The sequence below is a fragment of the Pinus tabuliformis genome, chromosome 8 (assembly GCF_031772625.1).
Source record: "Pinus tabuliformis cultivar Carrire ecotype Pingquan chromosome 8, CPIR1, whole genome shotgun sequence".
NCBI classification, from domain to species: domain Eukaryota; kingdom Viridiplantae; phylum Streptophyta; class Pinopsida; order Pinales; family Pinaceae; genus Pinus; species Pinus tabuliformis.
The window spans coordinates 1,912,329,393-1,912,350,160 of NC_142294.1; the positions used below are offsets into that span (position 1 = coordinate 1,912,329,393).

The 20,768-nt window shown below is 39.1% G+C and overlaps 1 protein-coding gene and 1 long non-coding RNA gene across 3 annotated transcripts; one reads left to right on the top strand and one right to left on the bottom strand.

Moving 5' to 3' along the window:
* The first annotated feature begins 6,438 nt into the window (after nucleotides 1-6,438).
* LOC149244103 (gibberellic acid methyltransferase 2-like) lies at nucleotides 6,439-8,000 on the top strand. 2 transcript variants are annotated; one of them, XM_089367923.1, is made up of 4 exons: nucleotides 6,439-6,679; nucleotides 6,809-7,089; nucleotides 7,178-7,459; nucleotides 7,548-8,000. In XM_089367923.1, exons 1-4 carry the CDS (start codon nucleotides 6,490-6,492, stop codon nucleotides 7,917-7,919), a joined length of 1,125 nt encoding a protein of 374 aa, XP_089224049.1. In that variant the 5' UTR covers nucleotides 6,439-6,489; the 3' UTR covers nucleotides 7,920-8,000. The 2 variants fall into 2 exon arrangements, with proteins under 2 accessions (XP_089224049.1, XP_089224048.1); XM_089367922.1 differs by having other exon boundaries at nucleotides 6,439-7,089.
* A 5,495-nt stretch (nucleotides 8,001-13,495) lies between these two features.
* LOC149244104 (uncharacterized) lies at nucleotides 13,496-14,302 on the bottom strand. The gene is made up of 3 exons (XR_016245824.1): nucleotides 14,205-14,302; nucleotides 14,031-14,117; nucleotides 13,496-13,850 (listed from the first exon to the last, which is right to left on the bottom strand). It is a non-coding gene; the product is annotated as an uncharacterized LOC149244104 (long non-coding RNA).
* Between the last annotated feature and the right edge of the window lie 6,466 nt (nucleotides 14,303-20,768).

Consider the following 20,768-nt stretch of genomic DNA (forward strand, 5'->3'; position numbering starts at 1 on the left):
AGTGAGTGACCAGAGATCTAGTGTCTTTTTCTGGAGGAGAAAATCCAGGTCACTGTCCACAGAATTTGTGGGGGAGTTTAGAGGAGAGTGTGGCGATGCAGGACCGGATCCTGATGCTGAGGAATGTGGAGTGACGTGAGAGGATGATGGCATAGGGACATACATGATGTGGGTGGAAGAGAGTGGGTCTCGTGACGTCAGATGGCGTGGAGCATTAGGCAAAGGTGGCAGATAGTCAAGAGGAGAAGAAAAGTTATGTTCAATCAGATGAGGTGAGGTGGATTTGGTGGAGGGAACATTAGACCCATCAGAATTACGAGGAGATGATAGAATAGGAATAGGGGCAGAATCAAATGGATTAGCAAATAATTGAGAAAAGTGATGTCTATTTGCAGGGAGATTCAAATTACCTGCTTTCTAAGGAGAGCCATGTCCGAGTGATGGGGTTTCGAACCAACTATGAGGAGAAACAACAGTTGGTGCAACCTTGTATTTATGCCAAATGACATGTCGATGTCAATGGGTTGCCATGGGCCTACCGCCCAACCTCTGTGGACAATGAGCCAGTAGATGTCCAGTGTGATGACAGTTTAGACATCGAAATGGAACTCCCCAAAAATCTAGTCTTTGGACCAAATGTGTGTCGCCCCAGCTTAATTCAATATGATCCGGAAACCCGCCCCCGTACTCCTTCTCAATGAGAATCCAGACCACCCTCTTATCAGGTGCGCCCAAACACCGAGGATCTACATACACGAATTTACCAATGGCGTTGCCTATATCCGTGAAAACTTGTCGCATCCAGAATTCGATGGGTAAGCCAGGCAGCTTAACCCATATCAGCTTGTTTTGGGGAGTCTCCTTCAGAGGGTTGAAGCCAATGTACCATGAGTGCAATGCCAGAAAACTCCGCCCATTAATCCAAGGAATGGATTTGATTTTCATGAGGTCTTCCTGGCAGAGGAAGTGGAAACTATACCACCCGTTTAGGAGGCAAACCACTATAGGCATATAGCCTAACAGTGTTTTCCATTTGGTGTCTACCCAAACCTGCATATCAGCTTCACTCAATTCTGCAAAATGCCACTTACCCACGAGAGCACGCTTCTGAAGACTGGTCACTCGATCGATCAGCACGTCATGGTCGAAAACCAGAGCAGGAGCCGAAGTAGTGATTTTGATAGATTTGTTGGGGTGGCAGGATCGATGTTCATGAACCGCATGGGAATGCCCATGCAAAATCGGGTCCACATGTTGGTCATCTGGTAGGTGCATCAATGGTTGATAGGTGTACCAAGTGTTATGGGAAGATGGGACCCTCCCCCTGAATTTAGACTCTACATCCATTGTGGCACGGATGAACGCCTCTTGTGCTAAGGTGTCCGATTCCATAAAGTCCATAGCCGCATATGCAGGAAAAAAGCCCCAATACAACCGAGAGAATGTGTGGGGAAGGAATGTGAATTCAATGGTCGATGAGATGGTAGGTCGATAAATAAAGTGAAGCAGCAAAGGATCACTGACAAGAATTTCTAAGAATCGGCAGAGACCAAAACTCGATGAACTAAGGCCATAGGGGATGTCACCCACATAAAGCCAAATGTGAAGGGATGCTGCCGAAAGTAAATCCAAAAGAGGTAAGTACTGAGGGTTAGGAAAAGAGAGAATAACAGATATGAAAAAGGACGGTGGGGTGGGGATCCCAATCCAGATAGTCAGATGGCGAATGACAGAGTAGTATGTGTGATGTAGACCCCAGTCACATCACAACAGAAGTAACCGAACTACCCCAACCGAAAATTCAAACAGTGCCAGAAAATGATGCAAATACCGATGCCGAAAATTCGAACCAGTTCAACGCTGAACCAGAGCTGAGCATATCCTAGAGAGAGCTTCCAAACAAGAACAACATAGAAAGAAAAAGAGCTATAGGCCTTCACAACAGCATCATCCTAGGCATGTCCACCATCGATTACAAATCCGGATACCAAAAGCATTACAGGGACGTGAAATGATAAAAGAGCTATACCACCGGTTACAGAGAATATTATAATTTGTGATGCGAAAACAAGATCCCTCCCCCAATGAAAAATATGTACAAAAGAGAATGAGGAGCTCAGTCCAATGGGGCATATAGACGTCTGGGGGGAGGAAGAAAGTGAGAACGAAAAATGCAGATAAGAAGGCATGAAGCGATACAGAGGAGCACTACAATGTGGAGGACTTCTAAGTGGAGGAATGTAAGTAGATTATTGAGAGGCAAAGATGTCATGATATGAGAAGCAATAAAGCTAGCAGGAAAGGGATAGTATCCAGAGTTAGGGAGATGAAGTTGGTCCAGGAAACATATAGAATATGCAAATAGGAGGGAAAGTGTAGTGGACCTGGGTTCACAGAGAGAAATAGAGAGGAGGAGATACTAACCATAAGAAGAGGAAGGATCATACCAGAATCACTATAGGGCAAGGTGATGGTGAATAGTGCAGGCATAACCCATCACAGAGCGGCAGCAGTGATCACAACCTGACGACCTCCATTCCCCGTTATTCCTTTTCCCCAAATAAACGTGCGTAAGGTGGTGAGTTGTGGTCATCTTATTACCATGCTGACAAGCTAATGGATCTTGGAAGAAACTAAGGCGAACCCCTGAAACCTTAGACTTATTTTGGTGTTGGATTCAACAAACCCTTGAGCGAATGGATCCATCAATCTAATTGGTACAACAAGGGCACCAAAAGGCTAGATATTCCTCACAGAATAGGAATAAATAAAGAGTAAAGCTTCATGCAATAACCAGCAAATCTTCATTTAATAGACCAGTTTTCCTGAGATGAAAGGGAGTTATAACCCTCCGACCTTCTTATTGATTATTGCAGTTGAGACCCAAATAAATATTTTATCCTAGATATTCATCTTCATCACTCTACAAACTTCTTTGCACTATTCTCACCCAAATCAATGCTTGTTTAGAATGCGAGACTCATGATCCAAAGCGATAATATACAAGTGTTTTGCATTGAGATTAAAACCACGGTATATCACGAGAGAACACTTCCTAAGATTAAAATGAACTCATCTAATTCTCTCAATTCGTCCCTTTCCAAGAAGGCCCAATACATATGAAAACAGAGAAAATAATACACAAAGAATTTAAATCTAATATCCACCATTCATAACAACAATATGTACAGAGGGTTACAATGACTCATTGTCCAACTCTTCTCCCAATTCGAGCTCCCTCTCGACTTGTCTCTCTTGCCTTTTGTACAAGAGACTCTCTACCTCTGTAATAGCTCCCTCCTCGTTTTCTATACACAATATAAATAAAAATAAAAATATCCCAACAAAATAATCACACGCGACATATATCTAATTATTTAAACTACTCACAGCACACTTGCTACATTTACACAAGCCTACTTGGGAAAATTACCAACTCTCCCAAAATATCCTAACAACCCAATAGTTCCTAATTCTTTTAGGCTCAAGGCACTTGGCTTTACATAAAAATTCCTAATTTCTTTTTAACACAAAATTATATTGGGAAAATTCTATGGCCCCTTTGGAACAAGGCAAAATGCTTTGCCTAGGGGTTGATGCTCATGTGTTACTTATCAAATTTTTATCATTGGAATCCCTCTATAAGCTATGTGATACACATGAAGTATCTTTATCAATGGAATCCCTCTATAAGTTATGTGATACACATGAGGTCATGTGAGATGGCTTAGAACTTTGTTCTAAAGCCTTATGCCCTTGATTTTATCCCCTCACCAATGTTTAAGGATAGAAGATCGATTTAGGGTGTGTAATTCCTCCTTACAACAATCACATTCTTAGTTAGATTCCAAAGCTCCCCTACATAGGCCATGTGCGGTGATTTTAGACTTCTTCCATGGCCTTCAAGCCTAAGAATAATCATTTAGGGTTCAAGCATTTGATTTTATCCCCCAACATTATGAAAGGCAATAATGCATGTCTATGGTATGCAATACCACCTAATGGTGCTCATCTATTTTTTGTTAGAACCAAGTATCCCATACAAAGGTCATGTGTGGTGATTAAGGCTTCTTTCCTAGCCTTCAAGTCAAAAAGCTTCATTTAGATACTAAATCACTTGTTTTCATGCACTAGCTGTAATATTCCCTTTTTTGATCAAGTCAAAATTGATGGAATTTGTCCATGGTATTTACCGTGGTATTTTTCCATGGTATCATCCCATGGTATTTGCCTTCGGTTTTCGAGGGAAAATAATAAAATAAGGTCTTTAGAGAATCCATCAATAAGCATTTGGATCATTCGGGTTTATATAATAAAATAGGGTCTTTAGAGAATCCATCAAGCCTATAAAAGGGGATAGAAGCTAAGCATTTGGATCATTCGGGTTTATTTCTTGAGAACTTGGCGTGCCCTGTTCCAATTTGATCCTGGGGACAAAAACCTAGTAGGTGATATTAGGTCCACATTGTGCCTCATTGCATTTGTATTCTCTTTTGATAAGCAATAGTGCATGCCATTGCAAGGGCTTGAAATTTATTGTATGGGCATGTACCATTTTCTTCAATTATTAATATAAATAAAAGTTGCATTTCCAGATCTCTTTGTGTTCAGTGTTTTGATTACAATTATTTTTAACTAGAACACTTAGATGTACTAGAGCAATTGATTATTTCGTTGTTCGAGATATTTCAATGGTACCAGAGTTATACATCCTAGCCAACCGTTTTATGCAGGGATTTTTGGTTTTATGCCGAGATCTTCGGTGAGATTTCTTCTCAGCCTAGCTAGCATCTTCCATCCATCTTCACCCTAGTTGGATTCTTATTTTCTAGTTTTCATATAGCCAAGACCAGATCTATTTATGTGGAAGTTTTATCAAAAGGAATCGGTTTCGTGACCGGCAAGATCTGCACACAGTCATAACAACGCAGACACCCTTTTCAAGGTTGCAGATCGCACCACAGGTCCCCGCCACTTGCATCTTTTAAGGGGTCATCTCGGAACACAGTCGAGGTCATTCCTTCAGCGCAGAGGAGGGTCGGCATCTCTAGAAGGTCGCTGAGGCAGTGAATGTTCATCGACCACGCACCATCTGCCAGTTCGTGAGGTAGCAGCATGCGTCGAATCCCTGTCAGTCGGAGTGCCATTACACCAGGAAGGAGGACAAGATCATTGGGCGCAGAGATCCTTGGGCGAAGAACGAGACCTCCTGGGCATGAGTGCAGAGATCGGGCTGAGAAATTTGGGCGGAGAATGAGACCTCCTGGGAATAAGTGCAGAGATAGACCTCTTGGGTGTGAGTGCAGAGATCGGGATGAGAATTACCTTGGAGGTCACTTTATTTTATTTAATTCTGGAGTGCTTCAGATCGAATGGTTTTGATTAATGGGAATCCGAAAGCCATATAAATGCTTCTACTCGAGCCAGAACAAGGGGGACGTCGTCACATATCTGTAAGATTTCGTTGATCTGAGATAAGTGATGATGAGGTATTGGAATCGTGATAGGTACTCCCATCTTTTGGCACAAGAGTTCCATGGCATTATGGGAAAAGAGGGGCCTGACAGAGTAGACACGAGTATGAATCTCCCACTACGTCTGCAACCATTACATCTCGAGAAGTGAGCAAAAGTATCAGCTTTTTCTTGCAACAGTCGTTGGGTAAAATGTTCTGAAGATCTTCCCGCCACACCATGTAATTGTTGATCGCCTAGTCTAACGAACGAGGTGGAGGAGTTTGGCGTGAAAGTTATGGAAATTTTGATTATATTTAAAGAAAATTTGGAGATGATTTTTGTAAATTTAGGTTATAGTTTTTAAATTTCAAAATTTTAGGTGTCATAAATGTTTTTGATGGTGTTGAATCATAAAAACACCATGGTACTGAATCTATTTCTACCATTAAAAACACGATTCAAACACTGCTTTTACAAAAAACCACTAGTCTACCTAGGCGGTAGAATGGACCTTTTTCCGGCACCGACCGGAAAATCGTCCGGCTCCGGCTGCCGGAAATCTCTCCCTCTTCCGCCACCATCTCTCCGCTCCACCACCACCTTCCTCCGCCACCCTCGCTCACCGCCCTGACATCCCTGACATCCCTGACCGATCGCCCTGACATCCCTGACCGATCGCCTGACATCCCTGACCGATCGGGGAGTAATTCCCGCGGGGAGTAATTAGCTGGAATTCATGCGGGGAGTAATTCCCTCCATTCGAAATTTCCACCCGCGCCCATTCAAGCTCTAATGCTCTGCGAACTCAGGCTCTGCGAACTCACCCGCGCCCATTCAAGCTCTGATGCTCTGCGCTTACCCCTCTGCGAACTCCTTCCGCACTGCAGCTCGGAGGCCAGGTACTCTTCGCAGGTACCTTCCTATCCCCGGCCCCACCGCGAATGCCATAAGTGTTCCTTCTCTTTTAAACCGAGCGTCGAATTCCATTTTCTTCACACCAGCCTTCCAGTGCAGAGCAGATCAGAGTACTATTATGTATCTGTCGCCACTGCCGATTATCAAAATGGCGCTTGGAACCATGGAGAGGCTGCCCAACAGAAATATGATGAGAGATTTGAAGTTATCGAAGGATCCAAATCCTGGGCAATTTGTGTATGGGGTCTTCCACGGCGATGCCGTAAGTTCGGGGGACAATCTGGCCAAGGTCCTGCACATGACTTCAGGTAACGGGGACAATAGCTATGCCGTCAATTCCACCCGGCAAGGATCCGTTTTCAAGGCCGTTCAGCCTGCTTTTTCCCATTTAATTGAGTCGCTTCCCATTCAAAACCTTGACCTGATACGAATCGCAGATTTGGGTTGCGCCACTGGAATGAACACGGTCTCGGAAGTGGATTTAGTGGTGAAAACACTGAAAAGCATGTGCGCCGAGCAGTGTTTGGCACTTCCTGAGCTCCAGGTGCTTTTCAATGATTTGCCTTCGAATGATTTCAATGGATTGTTCATGCTGTTAAGTAAACAGAAATTGGACTACTATGCGGTGGGAGTGCCTCGATCATTCTACAACGTGCTGTTTCCTCGTGGCAGCATTCATATCTGCTTTTCTATTAGGGCAATGCATTGGCTTTCTCAGGTAAATTAACAACCCAGCTCTAGGCCGCCATGTTGGCTATCTCACAATAATCAGCATTTTTTTCTGAATTAATTCCCTGTAACTGCAGGTTCCCGCATTGGTGGAGCAAGAAGGCTCGCCTACATACAACAGGGGAAAGGTGTGGATTAATGGGAACAGAGCAGAGATAGCGAAAGCGTATGCAGAGCAATCGCAGAAGGACCTACGCCAATTCTTTGGTGCTCAAGCTCACGAAATGGCAAGTGGCAGCGCCATGTTCTTATGCGCAATGGGTCGCCCCAACTCAGCGCCCGCGCATCACCAAGTGAGCGCAGAGGGCGAATACTGTGGTGCCGACTTCGAAGCAGCCTGGGACGACCTTATCTCGGAGGTAACGAATTTAAACAAATTGCCCTGAAATGTCCAAACCCAAATTAAAGATTTCATTGGACTAATACACAAATAATTTTTGGGTGAAGGGAATAGTGGAGGCAGAGAGCCGAGACAGTTTTAATCTGCCATGGTACTTTCCGAACGCAGAAGAAGTGAGAGAAGCGATTGAAGCGTCGTCGGCCTTCGAGATCAGGGGACTGGAGGTCCTCAGCGATGTGTGCTGCATGAGCGAAGAAGATTTCAAGGACTGGGTGTACGACGCCCGGAGTTTTGGGAAGAAGAAATCAAATCTAGTGAGAAGCTTTGTAGGAAGCCTCGTCGAACAGAAGATCGGATCAGAGAAAGCTGACGCGCTGTTTCAGAGATTGGAGAGCAGATCGGGGGAGTTCTTGGAAAAGAGGATTATTCATCCCTCCCGTTATGCCACTTGCATTATCGCTGCTGTCGTGAAGAAATAAGTTAGACCAATTGTAAATTCATCAATTCGTCTATGCGGTTTAATCAAATGGAATCCAATCCAACAATGGCGATGATGTGTTTATGTTGGGGCCATTTCTTACTGTTTGTTATAATTAATTAATGCGTCGATTTCACATATAATTCTGTCGGGCATGACTGTGAGCAATTTCATTTGTTATTTCGTTCTTGTTTTTCAACAGAAATCTATCGAGCGAGGCTATGGGTCAGCTTTAGCTATTAAGTATTTAACAATGATGCTTGGAAATGATTAAAACTCATTAAACTTCCGATGCAGTAACAAGATGGGTTGCTAAAACAAGCCCCTGCCCAGTAGGAAGTCCAGTCTCTGTATTTTTCTGATGGGCTTTTCCAGAGTTGAAAATAAATTTTAAATATTGCAATTTTTGCTAATACAACAATAGTTTAAAGAATGTTTTTTCAGGTCATAAAACCACTAAGGATCATAAAATGCTTGGCCCAAATGGCTTTGGTTTTCTAAATTCAAACTTCTAGACATGTGAATGCGTTCTTGATCATTGGTATTCTAAATTCAAAATTCTAGACCTCTGAATGCGTTCTTGATCATTGGTATTCTAAATTCAAATTTCTAAACATGTGAATGCGTTCGTGATTATCACAGGAAAGTTCTAAGAAATTCCTAGACACCAAATGTGCTCTTGAAAGTAAAGATACAGAACGCACAAAAGGTTTAAAAAGGTCAGAGGAAGACGAGTATAGGCAGTATTAGAAAGTGGAAACGGAGCTGCGAAACTAGTACAACGAAGCTTCCTCCAATCTAGATAAGAAAGAAATTGGAAATAAAAATTGCCCACAACTTCGACTAATCACTTTAGAAAGAGTCATAATTTTGAAAGCAATTTGGCTCAGAAACTTTATTATAATATTGTGTAGGTTGAAAAGATATAATACTGCATCGGTTGGAGGCTGTCATAAACCCAGCTCTGCAATAGAAATTGGTGCCTCACCTAGAAATTCAGCATGCAAGCTTGGAAGATAAGGTCACCAATATTTTCAATTACTGTAAAGTAATTGGTCTCTGTCTTATTTTCATGGTTCACACAATTACTGTAAAGTATCTGGTCTCTGTCTTATTTTCATGGTTCACACATAGAGCTGGGTTTACCTCTCCAGCTCCTAGGAAGTGGAAGGTATCATCAACCAATATTCCACCTGTCACCTTTAATGATGCAACCAACCCCTCCAGAAGCATTGCAACTGTCCCCTGAAATACCAAAGATGCACCCTGATTCTTTATTGAAAAACTAGATAGTCACATCCCTAATCCCAACACAGTCAAGATTTTAAATAAACATGAACATATTTAGATCTCAGTATTTGTATACTGTTTCACTGATTGACAAAGGTCTCTGGGGTCCCTGGGCTGACTAAGGTCTCGACTCACAAGTGTGCACTTTTCCCTCAGGTTTATATTTTAAATAATATTATTTGATTCAGTGATTATTGGCCTCTTTACATCACTTGAAACTGTAAACATAATTGAAAAAACCAAGCATCCATTATATATATACGCATATACATATGGAGTTTTAAATGTCAAATGATGACCATTGCAGTGAATATGTACAAGTACCATTGGATAGCAATCTCTACTATAATACATGTAGGCTACCATGGGTATATAAACAAATATGTCAAAAATATCAATTTCCTAGCTACAGCACTTCACAAGGCATAGATTTCTTGTGATAAATTTCTGCATACATAGCTTTGTTAATCTGTAATACAGTTCCATCCTCTACTGGTAATGTAATCATCTCTGGGAGTTCATCCAATGATTTGATACTGGGTTGTCCCTCGACAGCAGGTAGGGCCAATATTCCTTGCAATGGCTACAATACATTTCCATCCTCTACTGGTAATGTAATCATCTTTGGGAGTTGATCCAATGATTGGATTGTGGGTTGTTCCTCGACATCAGGTAGGGCCAATATTCCCTGCAATGGCTGAGACAGAACTAGTATGAAGTGACCATCATATATAACATGTTCTTCAATACAATATGCATGCTAAAAATCAAGTGTTTGGATAAACTCATGAGCAGTTTGGGTTACAAGGTTAATAGGAAAAGAAACAAATTGGCATGGTAAATCCTGGGCACTGCTTCTCAATCATCTCCAACCACCTTGCCAATCACTTGCAGAATTCACACAAATTTTACAGTCGGACATGCCTCATTTGAGATCAAATATGCCAGACTACATATTGATGTATAAATCTGTTACACCAACCTTTCTGGAACAGCTTGTAAGAGACAGATTTGTGCATGGATAAATGTTTGTTATCGCTGGAGTTTTACCTTGAAATTATATACGTTGTGCAATTTAGGGTACATCATTTAGGAGTCTTACTTCATTTAGGGTACATCACCCTTAAGCAAGTATGCCAACTTGTATAATCATCAAATCTCTTAGGCATCTCTTGAGCCATTCAATCCACTCATCTAGCTTTTAGAAATTAGCTGTTATCTCTGTGCCACCGCCATCAACATTTTATTAATTTATCTTTAGTTAGAAAAAATATTGTTATTTTATTTCATCAGAGATTGGCTCTTGTCTTATTTAAAGAAACCCTTCCCAATTGAAATGGTTGTTGGAGGAATGAACACTTGAGCTCTTGGGTATCATTTTGCATTGTAATTTTCTTTCAAGCTAGATGCTTTGGCAAGGTGTTGTAGAGGAGGATGCTATCTATTTTGTAAGCTCCTTCATGCTGAAAATCTCTTCTTCAACGATTATGAGGCAATGAAATTCGGGTGATATTGTACTTGTTTATAAGAATTTGTCATTTGTGTTGATGTTTGTAGCTCGTGCAGGTACTTTTTGGCACACGTCTAAGTGTCTAGGTATGCAGAAGTTGCCCAAGATATCAGACACTTGCTCTAGTGTGAGCAAGTTGCATTTGTAACTTAGCGTAAGTTTTAACTAAGGAAAAACACATAATTATTATGTTGGCTAATTGAGCTAAAGAAACATTAGAAAATGTAAAGTATCTACTTTAGTGATAATGTTTTAATTTCAGCCTTTGATCTCAAGTGAGACGAGATCTAATCTTGGTCGTCAATCACTTTGGAGATTAGGGTTAGGGATTTTGCTCAATGTAAAGTTATAAAAGCAGGGCTGAGGAGACGGAGAAGGTGCATCATATAGTAACACAAGATTGAGATGCATCTCAGTGAGGAGTGTGATACTCTACTGTGTTGGGTCTGAGGAACATGGCAGCAACAAGATCCAGATCAGCCAGGGAGGGCTTGATCAGTTGGATCAGATCCGGTTGTACATGTAATTTCCACAGTTGGGCCATTATCCCAGGATGGGAGCCCTAGTAGATTCTGATTTTTTTTTTAATGAAGCACTGATTTGATTGGGCAGACTCCGTTGGTTATGTTTTTTCTTGTGCTAATTAATGTTAAGAACCTAGCTGTGCATTCATTCAGTAGACCTGTAATCTGCCAGGCCAATGGATTGCGTGATGCTAGGTTCATAAGAAGATTAACAATTTGAAGTGGTATTATTGATGTATTTCTCTTTATGTATTATGAAAGAAATATTTTCTCGTTTCATGATGGATTCAAACCATCATAATCCATGATCTTTTCTACTCTAGTAAGATTTGTTGTAAGAAATTTCTGGGTATTTCAAAGGATTAAGAGGGGTAATTTCAACTTGCAACCTACAGCCAAAAGAACCCTTGCCTTTTTATTAGAGTGGCGTCCCTCAGGGATTTGTTTAGACCCCATGGGGCTCAAGTGAGGAATAAGGCATTGGTAGCGCCTTACAGCCACATAAAAATCTCTTTGAACTCACCTTTGCTTGCCTGACAGATCTGAAATTTTACTGAAGGAGATGTTTATTCAGATCTTCTCAAGGCCTGCTTGTATGTCTCATTTAACATCAAATAAAACAGACTATGTATTGATGTATAAATATGTTAGATAAACCATTCTGGAACAGCATGTTAGAGACAGATTTGTGCATGAATAAATGATATATTATTGCTGAAGTTATATGAGAAGAACTTCGTGCGGAATATCTTCGTTAAAGAACTTTTTATTAGAGCTTCTTTCACGGATTTGTTTAGATCCCAGGTGCCCAAGTGAAGGATGAGGCATTGGTAGCACCTTATGGCCTCATAAAAAGTCTCTTTAAACTCACCTTTACTTGTCCTAAATATCTAGAATTTTACTTGAGAATATTTTTATTCAAATCTGTCCTCAAGGTTTGGTTGCATGCCTCATTTGAGATCAAATATGCCAGACTACATATTGATGTATAAATCTGTTACACCAACCTTTCTGGAACAGCTTGTAAGAGAGATTTGTGCATGGATAAATGTTTGTTATTGCTGGAGTTTTACCTTGAAATTATATACGTTGTGCAATTTAGGGTACATCATTTAGGAGTCTTACTTCATTTAGGGTACATCACCCTTAAGCAAGTATGCCAACTTGTATAATCATCAAATCTCTGTAGATATACTGGATTAATGCTTATGTAAGTGCTAAATAAGCTTACTGAGTGGACTGTAATTTGACCACTCTCAGAATATTGAAGGACTTTGATATCGCTGTAATGCTATCATCAATTTCAATGCTGAACAGGGGTTTGTCGAATCTTATAAGTTTTTGCATTAAGATGAATCACATCAGTTCCTCATTTTCCGAATAAGTTAGATAAAAATGTCATAGTGCACAATGAAGCAGTGTCAAGTTAGTGGTTTAGCTCATTAATTGACAAGAGGAGGGATCATCTACAGCACAAATGAATGAGGAAGGCATCAAAAGCATGGACAGCACCATGATTTCTTATGTAAAGGAGACAAATGTGTTGCTTGGTATGGACATATTTTTTATTTGTGTACTTTATAAAACTACAAACTTGTATTTATGTAAGCATTGAACGTTATAGAGTATGGACAGGATGTAACCTCTGCTCACTATTTTTCTGAAGGCATATGAGGTTGGTTGTGCTTGTGTGATGCATTACCCTTCTGGTTACTTGCTTATGGTGGCCAGCAACTCTTTTCTATGTTCTGGTCTAGTTTCAAGACTTCACTGATTTGAGTGCTATGAAAACCAAGGCCAGTTCTCGACAATGGAGCACCCCACTCATCAAAACAGTTCTAAGCATATCCAGTTCTGTTTCTAGTGGTTCAATTTGTTGGCTTTGAGATGCCAAGACAATGCTCTGTACATGAATGGCTACAACCAGCCTCTGTAGGTGATGTCCACTAGCAACAAATCTACAACCTAGTCAATGCCCCTGGATTCCTTGCATGTGTTCAATCCCAGTGGTTGGTTGTGCAGTTGGTAACAGAGCTCATAATTGAAGCATTAGAATAACTAAGAATGCAAGTTTCATGTTGACTTGGTTCAAAAGCAACAGGTTCAGAAAACTGCACATCAAGATGCTATAAACCCAAGAGCTTCTTTCTTAAATATGAACACCATAAATAAAATCAGATTTGTTTTGATCATATAACAGATCTAACATTTGAGAATATATTTGAAGAACAATTTAGATTGATGTCTAAAACACTAATTCATTCCCAAATTGTGGTGTGTATACAGCATTGTTACAGCTTAGTCTGCAGTATTAGACCAATTACGTGAGAAAATACAGAAACATTGCAATAAAAAGAACCGACAATTGAATTTGTTGAACAATTACAGAGCCATGTGAATTAACTTGACATTCCATGTCAAAGTTCAAAATTTCATGAAACTTCAGGAGAGTAGTGGCATATAATTGAACTTTTACTTTTGCATTGATGAGAGCTCAAACATTCCTCGGTGCTCATCAGGCACCCATATTTTTAATATTGCACTGATGAAGGCTCAAACTTTCCTCAAATTTTGCAGGCACCCATGTTCTCAATGTACCTAGAGCCTTCTGAAACAACACAACATTCCATGTCAAAACACAAAGTTTCATGAACTTTCAGAGAACAGATTATGAAAAAGGTATTTTTATAACAACATAACAATGGAAAAACATAAATATACTTATCATATGATAAAGGGCCACCTGACGACGCCATAATAACCTAGCTTATCTATTATTTGTGCATACCTCATTGATTCCCACTAGAGTTGAAGTCCTTCTGTAGATGATCAGTCATGGTTGAAGATGATGCTTCTCCACTTATTCTATAGTTACCTAGAAAAATGTCAAACGTTATCGCAAAGAAATTTTCTAGAGCATCAAGGTATATGTGCACACACAATGAAAGAGTGTCAAATGCACCTGGCATGGCAAGTAAGGTTGGATGGTCTTGCATCTCCCTTTGGTCTTGGGTTATCGCCATGGTTGGGGATTGTTGCATTGCTGTAAAAATAAACATACCACATATTAAAGAATAGTGATGATTAAATACTTAAATCTAAAATCTTGACTCTATTCAACACATGAAACTAACCTGGAACCATAGAGACGGCATTATTTGATCGATGACGTCCTCGCTTATTGAGGTATCGAAACTCAAATGGTTCATATTATGATGGATCAACATTTAAATCCATTTCCAAACCATTGTTTTTTCTGCTGCTTCTTCTTTTCTTTGTGGGGCTAAGGAAACTCTTCTTCCTCTTCAAAGATGGATCAAGAGATTCCAATCCAGGTGTGAAGTCAAAATCAGTAACGTGCAAATTATTGGCTTCATCCAACATTTTTTTAAGCATATCAGTCAATTGGATTGTCTTTGCCAAAGTAGTAGGAGGGTTATCTAAAATGAGATGGGTATAGCTAAACAACTCCTCCCTTGCCAAATGAAGTGCCTCGGCATCTGCGTCAACAACATTTGTGGCCATAAGAGTAGCATCGACATCTTCATCATGGTTTTGAGGCTCTATATTGATCTCAGGTGGGTCATTGCATATGTTATCCTCTGCATGTTGATGAAGCAATGGATTTGAATTATCCGATTGGAAATACAACCAATTAACCTTTATGGCATGCTTGCAAATGTTTCCACGGATAGACCATGGACATTCACACGTTATAAAATCCTTACGATACCAGGTGACAAGGTATTTTTTATCTCGATCTATCTGACTTCTCACCCAATAAGCACGTGTTATGTTCTCATGAGGACAACAATCAGTATCCATAATTTTTCTTGCTCGTTCCACTGATGATTCTAGCTGCTTTTCTCTCTTGTAGTTGTTTAGGAATCCTTCTTCTTTTAAGATTTCCTTGAACCGATAACAAGGTTCAACTGTTGTTAGTAGCATATGCAATAACCAATCCATCCTCCGGGCACATTTTTTCCTTCTATCAGATAGAAATGTTGTTTTTAGGTAACAATGGTATGACTCAACAGCATTATTGGTCTCCTGATTTGCATGAGGAAACTCCCGACAACCTTTCACCCACATACCTAATTGCAAATAGAACGATGTCAGTCTCACTCTATCACCTTTATAAAAGAAAAAAATACATATAATATGAAAAAAATGTTTACTTACGAATCTTATCTCCAGTGACCCAATTCTTATTGAAATAGTCTAAGAACTTCTCTTCATCTGCAAACTTGATAAAAAATTGATTGATTGCATCTTCCACTTCATAATTGAGAGTGTGTTTCATGATGAAACCTAACTCACTGAACATCTCTTTGGCTTTTATGGAACTAGTGGCCAATCGATTGACATTTTTCAACCAAACCCTCCGTACATGCCAAACGCATAAGATCACATCACAACCTGTGATCCTCCTGCCATATTCAATGCATTTTAGTGTGATATTTTTAGAAAAAATGCAAGTTTGGTTATATCATGACAATGTTAAAGTTACCTCAAGGCACTGATTTCAGCCAGTGCATCATCAACCATGAAAGCATTGACTTTCCAATCAGGACGGGTTTGGAAACACTTGCGCATGAGCTGCTCCAGCCATATTGCAATATCATCTGATGTGTTTCGTGATGCCACGACCAATGCAACAGGCACCCCGCTTTGTTGTTCATCAAATGCCACGAGTGTATACAACTGATACTGTCATTTTCAACATTACATAAATTCAAATACAAGTTATTAATCATTTTGAATGGATACAACTTAAATAAATATATTCAATAAATCATTGGCATCTGACTTACCCCATATTTGTTTGTGTTAAATGTTGAATCCATGGCTATTAAGCTATTGTGTGATAGCTTGACCATTGTCTCCAACATCCACTTTGTTTGAATCCCTATTATAAAAGGGACCTCCACACCATTGGGCTTTTGGTAAAAGAAAAAATCTTCCCGATGCTTTTGATACCAAAGGTTTACACTCATTTCATCCTTTTTGTGAAGTTGATAATTTCCCTTCGCCAACCTATTATAAATGTTTGCAATATCTTTCCTGCATAAGAAGAAATCTCTATCTCGAGTTGCCACATCGATGTCAACATGTCTCTTAACGTGGGTTCTATACACTACATCAATAGGCACTCCCAAAAAGAAACAACTCTCTACATATGCAACAATGTCCCTCGAAAGCCTTGGCCTACGCAAGGCCCTGGTCTCACCTGAAGTGTCACATTGACCATGACAAGCCCAACCTTCCCCATCTACATGTTCATACATATTGAAAGTTAATATTGCTCTATCAGGAATTTCATGCATAACTTTCACAATAAAGTGGCATTGGCAACCCCTCTTCTGCACAAATGAAGTCCTTCGTTTAGCTGAAAGATTTCCTCTTTTGTCCTCTGGGCCAAATGAACAATAATAGCTAAACCAAAAATTTAAATTGTTAGTACATACAAAGAAAGATAACCGTTGTTTCAAAAGATCTAAACAATATATATTTTAAATACTCACATATCATATTGCAATGCAGCAGTAGATCTTTCTTTTGGTTTACCCTTTGTTTTTCGTACGAATTTACATGGAGCAATAGGATTTTCTTCCTCTCCTTTTATAAAGTCAGCAACTCGTCGTAACGGGATTACAGCAACACGATCAATACCATTGTTTTTTGTATTTATTTCTGTCCAAACCAAGTCTTTATTAGAGAAAGTCATTTTTCCTTTGAGGTCTTGCACCTCAAGATCCATGATATATTGCCATTTCTTTCGCTTGCCCATTTTGAACTAATCTGGTCAAACAATATGCAAGGACATCAAAACCAAAATTTCGATCTTAGCAAGTTATTCAACATATATATAAATATAAAACCTCTTTTATGCTTTTTTTGAGGTCTAAAATATCAATCACTCAATGATGACAAAAATAAATAGCACAAAAGGATGCAAAAAATTTGGGATGCAAGCATTTCCTTTAAGATGTTGCTTTTTGCCTCATTCATTTTCAACAAGGCATTCCTTAAAGGAAAGATTCCTTTGACAACATGAACAGATGCAAAGATTTAGTTACAAAACCGTGTTTTCTGCTTACCTAACTCTGAAGCATCCCGCAGAAATTATTAAGTATTATAAAGAGAAGACACATCATATACTTAGTAACAACTGGGGTATCCCAGTGTGTCAAAATAAAGGTACACATAAGATTCCATTGCTCAACTCAACCAGATTTTGATAATATATTTGGATTACTGCATGCCAGACACCTTGTTTAATAAGCTTCATTTTCCCATGAAGATGCCAAAATATTATGTCAATTTTTTTGACTGAAATGTTTACTGTGACTATGTGGTGTTGATGGTCTGTCAATTTCTTCCTCCAACTAGTCTTGAAATAAAACCAGACAGGGGCATGCCCTTCAAACTTGATATTTGAACCTGGGCCATCATTACAGCAAGTGCTCCAACTTGTGACTAGACCACAGCCTGGTGGACATATTTTGTCAATTAATTATGAATATTTATGTGCTGGTCTGCTTTAAAAAATTAGTACTGGCAATATTTTTTCTCTACATAACTACATATATTCACTACAGACAGTGAAGGAGCAAGCATCTGCCTTTACATCACATGCTGATACCTTGAGCATCCTCATCTATTAACGAGGAGCTGTTGTCATATACATATCAGTGAGTCCCATAATTGCAACAATGCAGACATCAGCATGGCCCTGGCTTTACATTACGGATTTTATTTTACTTTTTTAGATATCGAGTTAAAACTAAAGTCATGGGCTAGTATGTTTTTATAGTTAATGTATTTGATTCACTTATACTATATTTCATATTCCATACCAAATATGGAAATTACAGCTCTCCCTAGTATTGGGATTGTAAAAGCAGCTTCTTATTTCTTTCAATGTAATAATTTGATTTAAAATATTTTATAATAAAATATAATTATATAATATATAATGGCATGTTTGTATAAATGCAAGGTTTCAGAGTTATTCATTTCAAGGATTTAAATTGTGTGTCCGAAAGCGATCTCCATATCTGATTGAGTAAAGAAATTACTCTGTAAGCTCTTACATGAGATTGTTTAATTATAAGTGTTTCAAATTGATAATCTTGATCACCAATCAAAGTTAATAGTGATGGTGTAAAATATGTATAGTTTAATTATTTTAACTGTTATTTCATTATATGTTTATAGAGGCCAAGTTAAAAGTGATTGTGTAAAATATGTATAATTATTTTAACTGTTATTTTATTATTCTATTATATGTTTATAGGTGAGCATGTTCAATTATCAATTCAATTCTCTAAATGTTAATTTTACCTATAATTATATGATTATAATATAACCTCACTAATAGTTAATTTATTAAAACTGTTATTTCATTTTCTATAAATTATATAATAAATATTAAAATTATAAAATACAGGCTTTTATTTATGGTATTTGAATTTTTTTTATATATTTAAATAAAAACTAATTTAATTAACTAATAAATTAAACTCAAAAAAGAATATGAGAAAAATGAATTAGCACACAAAGAAAACTATTGGAAGAATGAAATAGTCACAATGAACAGGCAATTTGCCAATCTATGTGTCTGTAATATCATGTTCTTTGCCTTTATTTGATGTCATAATCCACAAAAGTTAATAGTGTGTTGTAAAATTAAAGCACTGTGAAACAAAAACCAACTCTAAAGGCATGGAAGGGATTGTGAAACACAAAAATGACATTGAAGGCTTGCTTTCTCATTAAGATACACAACGAACAGAGTATTAGTTTGAAATGAAATAAGGAATAATTAATAAAGTGTAAGGGATAATTTTATTCAATCTCACTCAAGAGGAAGATAGACATATTCTTTTTTTCCCTTCTGTATGCTTCACTATTCACTTTTCAGCTCAGAGATTTTATTTTTTAATTTAATAATATATTCCAATAATTTTCAACAAATAACTTACCGGATTTCAATTCTATCACCAAACAATTAGATTTATTGACAAACGGAACTGTCAGATTCATTCTACATTCGCTCACGATGAATAAGGATAAGGAATCACATGACACTGGTTCGCTGTTATATAATATAATGCAAAATAATTTTTCAAAAATGAACGCTATCCATTTGACTTTCAGGCGTAAATTACTATTCATAGGTCATAGAAATTTGCATCGATTCAGTTTCTGAAACATGAATTTAGGGTTTTTTTATAAATGTATAGCTTTCGTATAGCCCTAAATTTAGGGTTTTTTTCTAAATGTATAGCTTTCGTATCGCCCTAAAGTGCCATACAGATTCGTGATTCAAAACTTTACCAACACTTTACGTTTGCCCTTACTTGATGATTTGAATTAGTGCCCATTCAGATCACACATTCATATGTTTTAAGGAGTAGTCTACGGATCGAAATTTCGAAGGATGAACACTGCGAACTGATAGCAAAGCAAAGCGAAGAGTACCTGGCCTCCGAGCTGCAGTGCGGAAGGAGTTCGCAGAGGGGTGCGCGCAGAGCATCAGAGCTTGAATGGGCGCGGGTGAGTTCGCAGAGGCGGAAGCGCAGAGCATCAGAGCTTGAATGGGCGCGGGTGGAAATTTCGAATGGAGGGAATTACTCCCCGCATGAATTCTCCGAATTCCAGCTCATTACTCGCCGCAGGAATTACTCCCCGATCGGTCAGGGATGTCAGGCGATCGGTCAGGGATGTCAGGGAATGTCAGGGCGGTCAGGGAGGGTGGCGGAGAAAGGTGGTGGTGGAGCTGAGAGATGGTGGTGGAAGAGGGAGAGATTTCCGGTAGCCGGAGCCGGACGATTTTCCGGCCGGTGCCGGAAAAGGGGCCATTCTACAGCCTCCGTAGACTACTCCCTTTCGACTGTCCAAGCCATTCCTCTGCCTCAACTCCGTTGTTGATGTATATGAAAGCTTAAAGTCTTATTGAGTGTAAGAAAGAGTGTAAAGGTCATGGCCATACACATCAGCGCTAGTTTATACAGGGCCAATGCATTGATTGAAGGCGGACAGGACGAGGGAGCCATATGTAATTTCAATTGGGCCATTCGCAAATCCATATGACGACTACAGTGTTGGAACTACTACACACCTACATGCAGACTCTTAGTTAGAGCATGGGACTGCATGCAAGATTCATTTTGTATGTTGGAACTACTACACACCTACATGCGGACTCTTAGTTAGAGCATGGGATTGCATGCAAAATTCCTTTTGCATGATTTACTCCTTGATTTGCTCCTTCTTTAACTCCGCAACTGACTAGTTATCTCCTGAACTTGTTGTAGGTGTTGAGTCTTCTCATTGATCACCACTATAGTGCATTACCTTGGGATCTTCACCCAGTGATGCTATATGATGAGCATTGTAACATATTTTCGTATGTATCATTCTTTTCTTCTTTCAATTTTCTTTTAGTGTTTTTGCTCTGCAAAGCTGTGTGTTCAACCTTTACTAGCTAGATTCATCTGTGTAGGTTTTCTAACACATT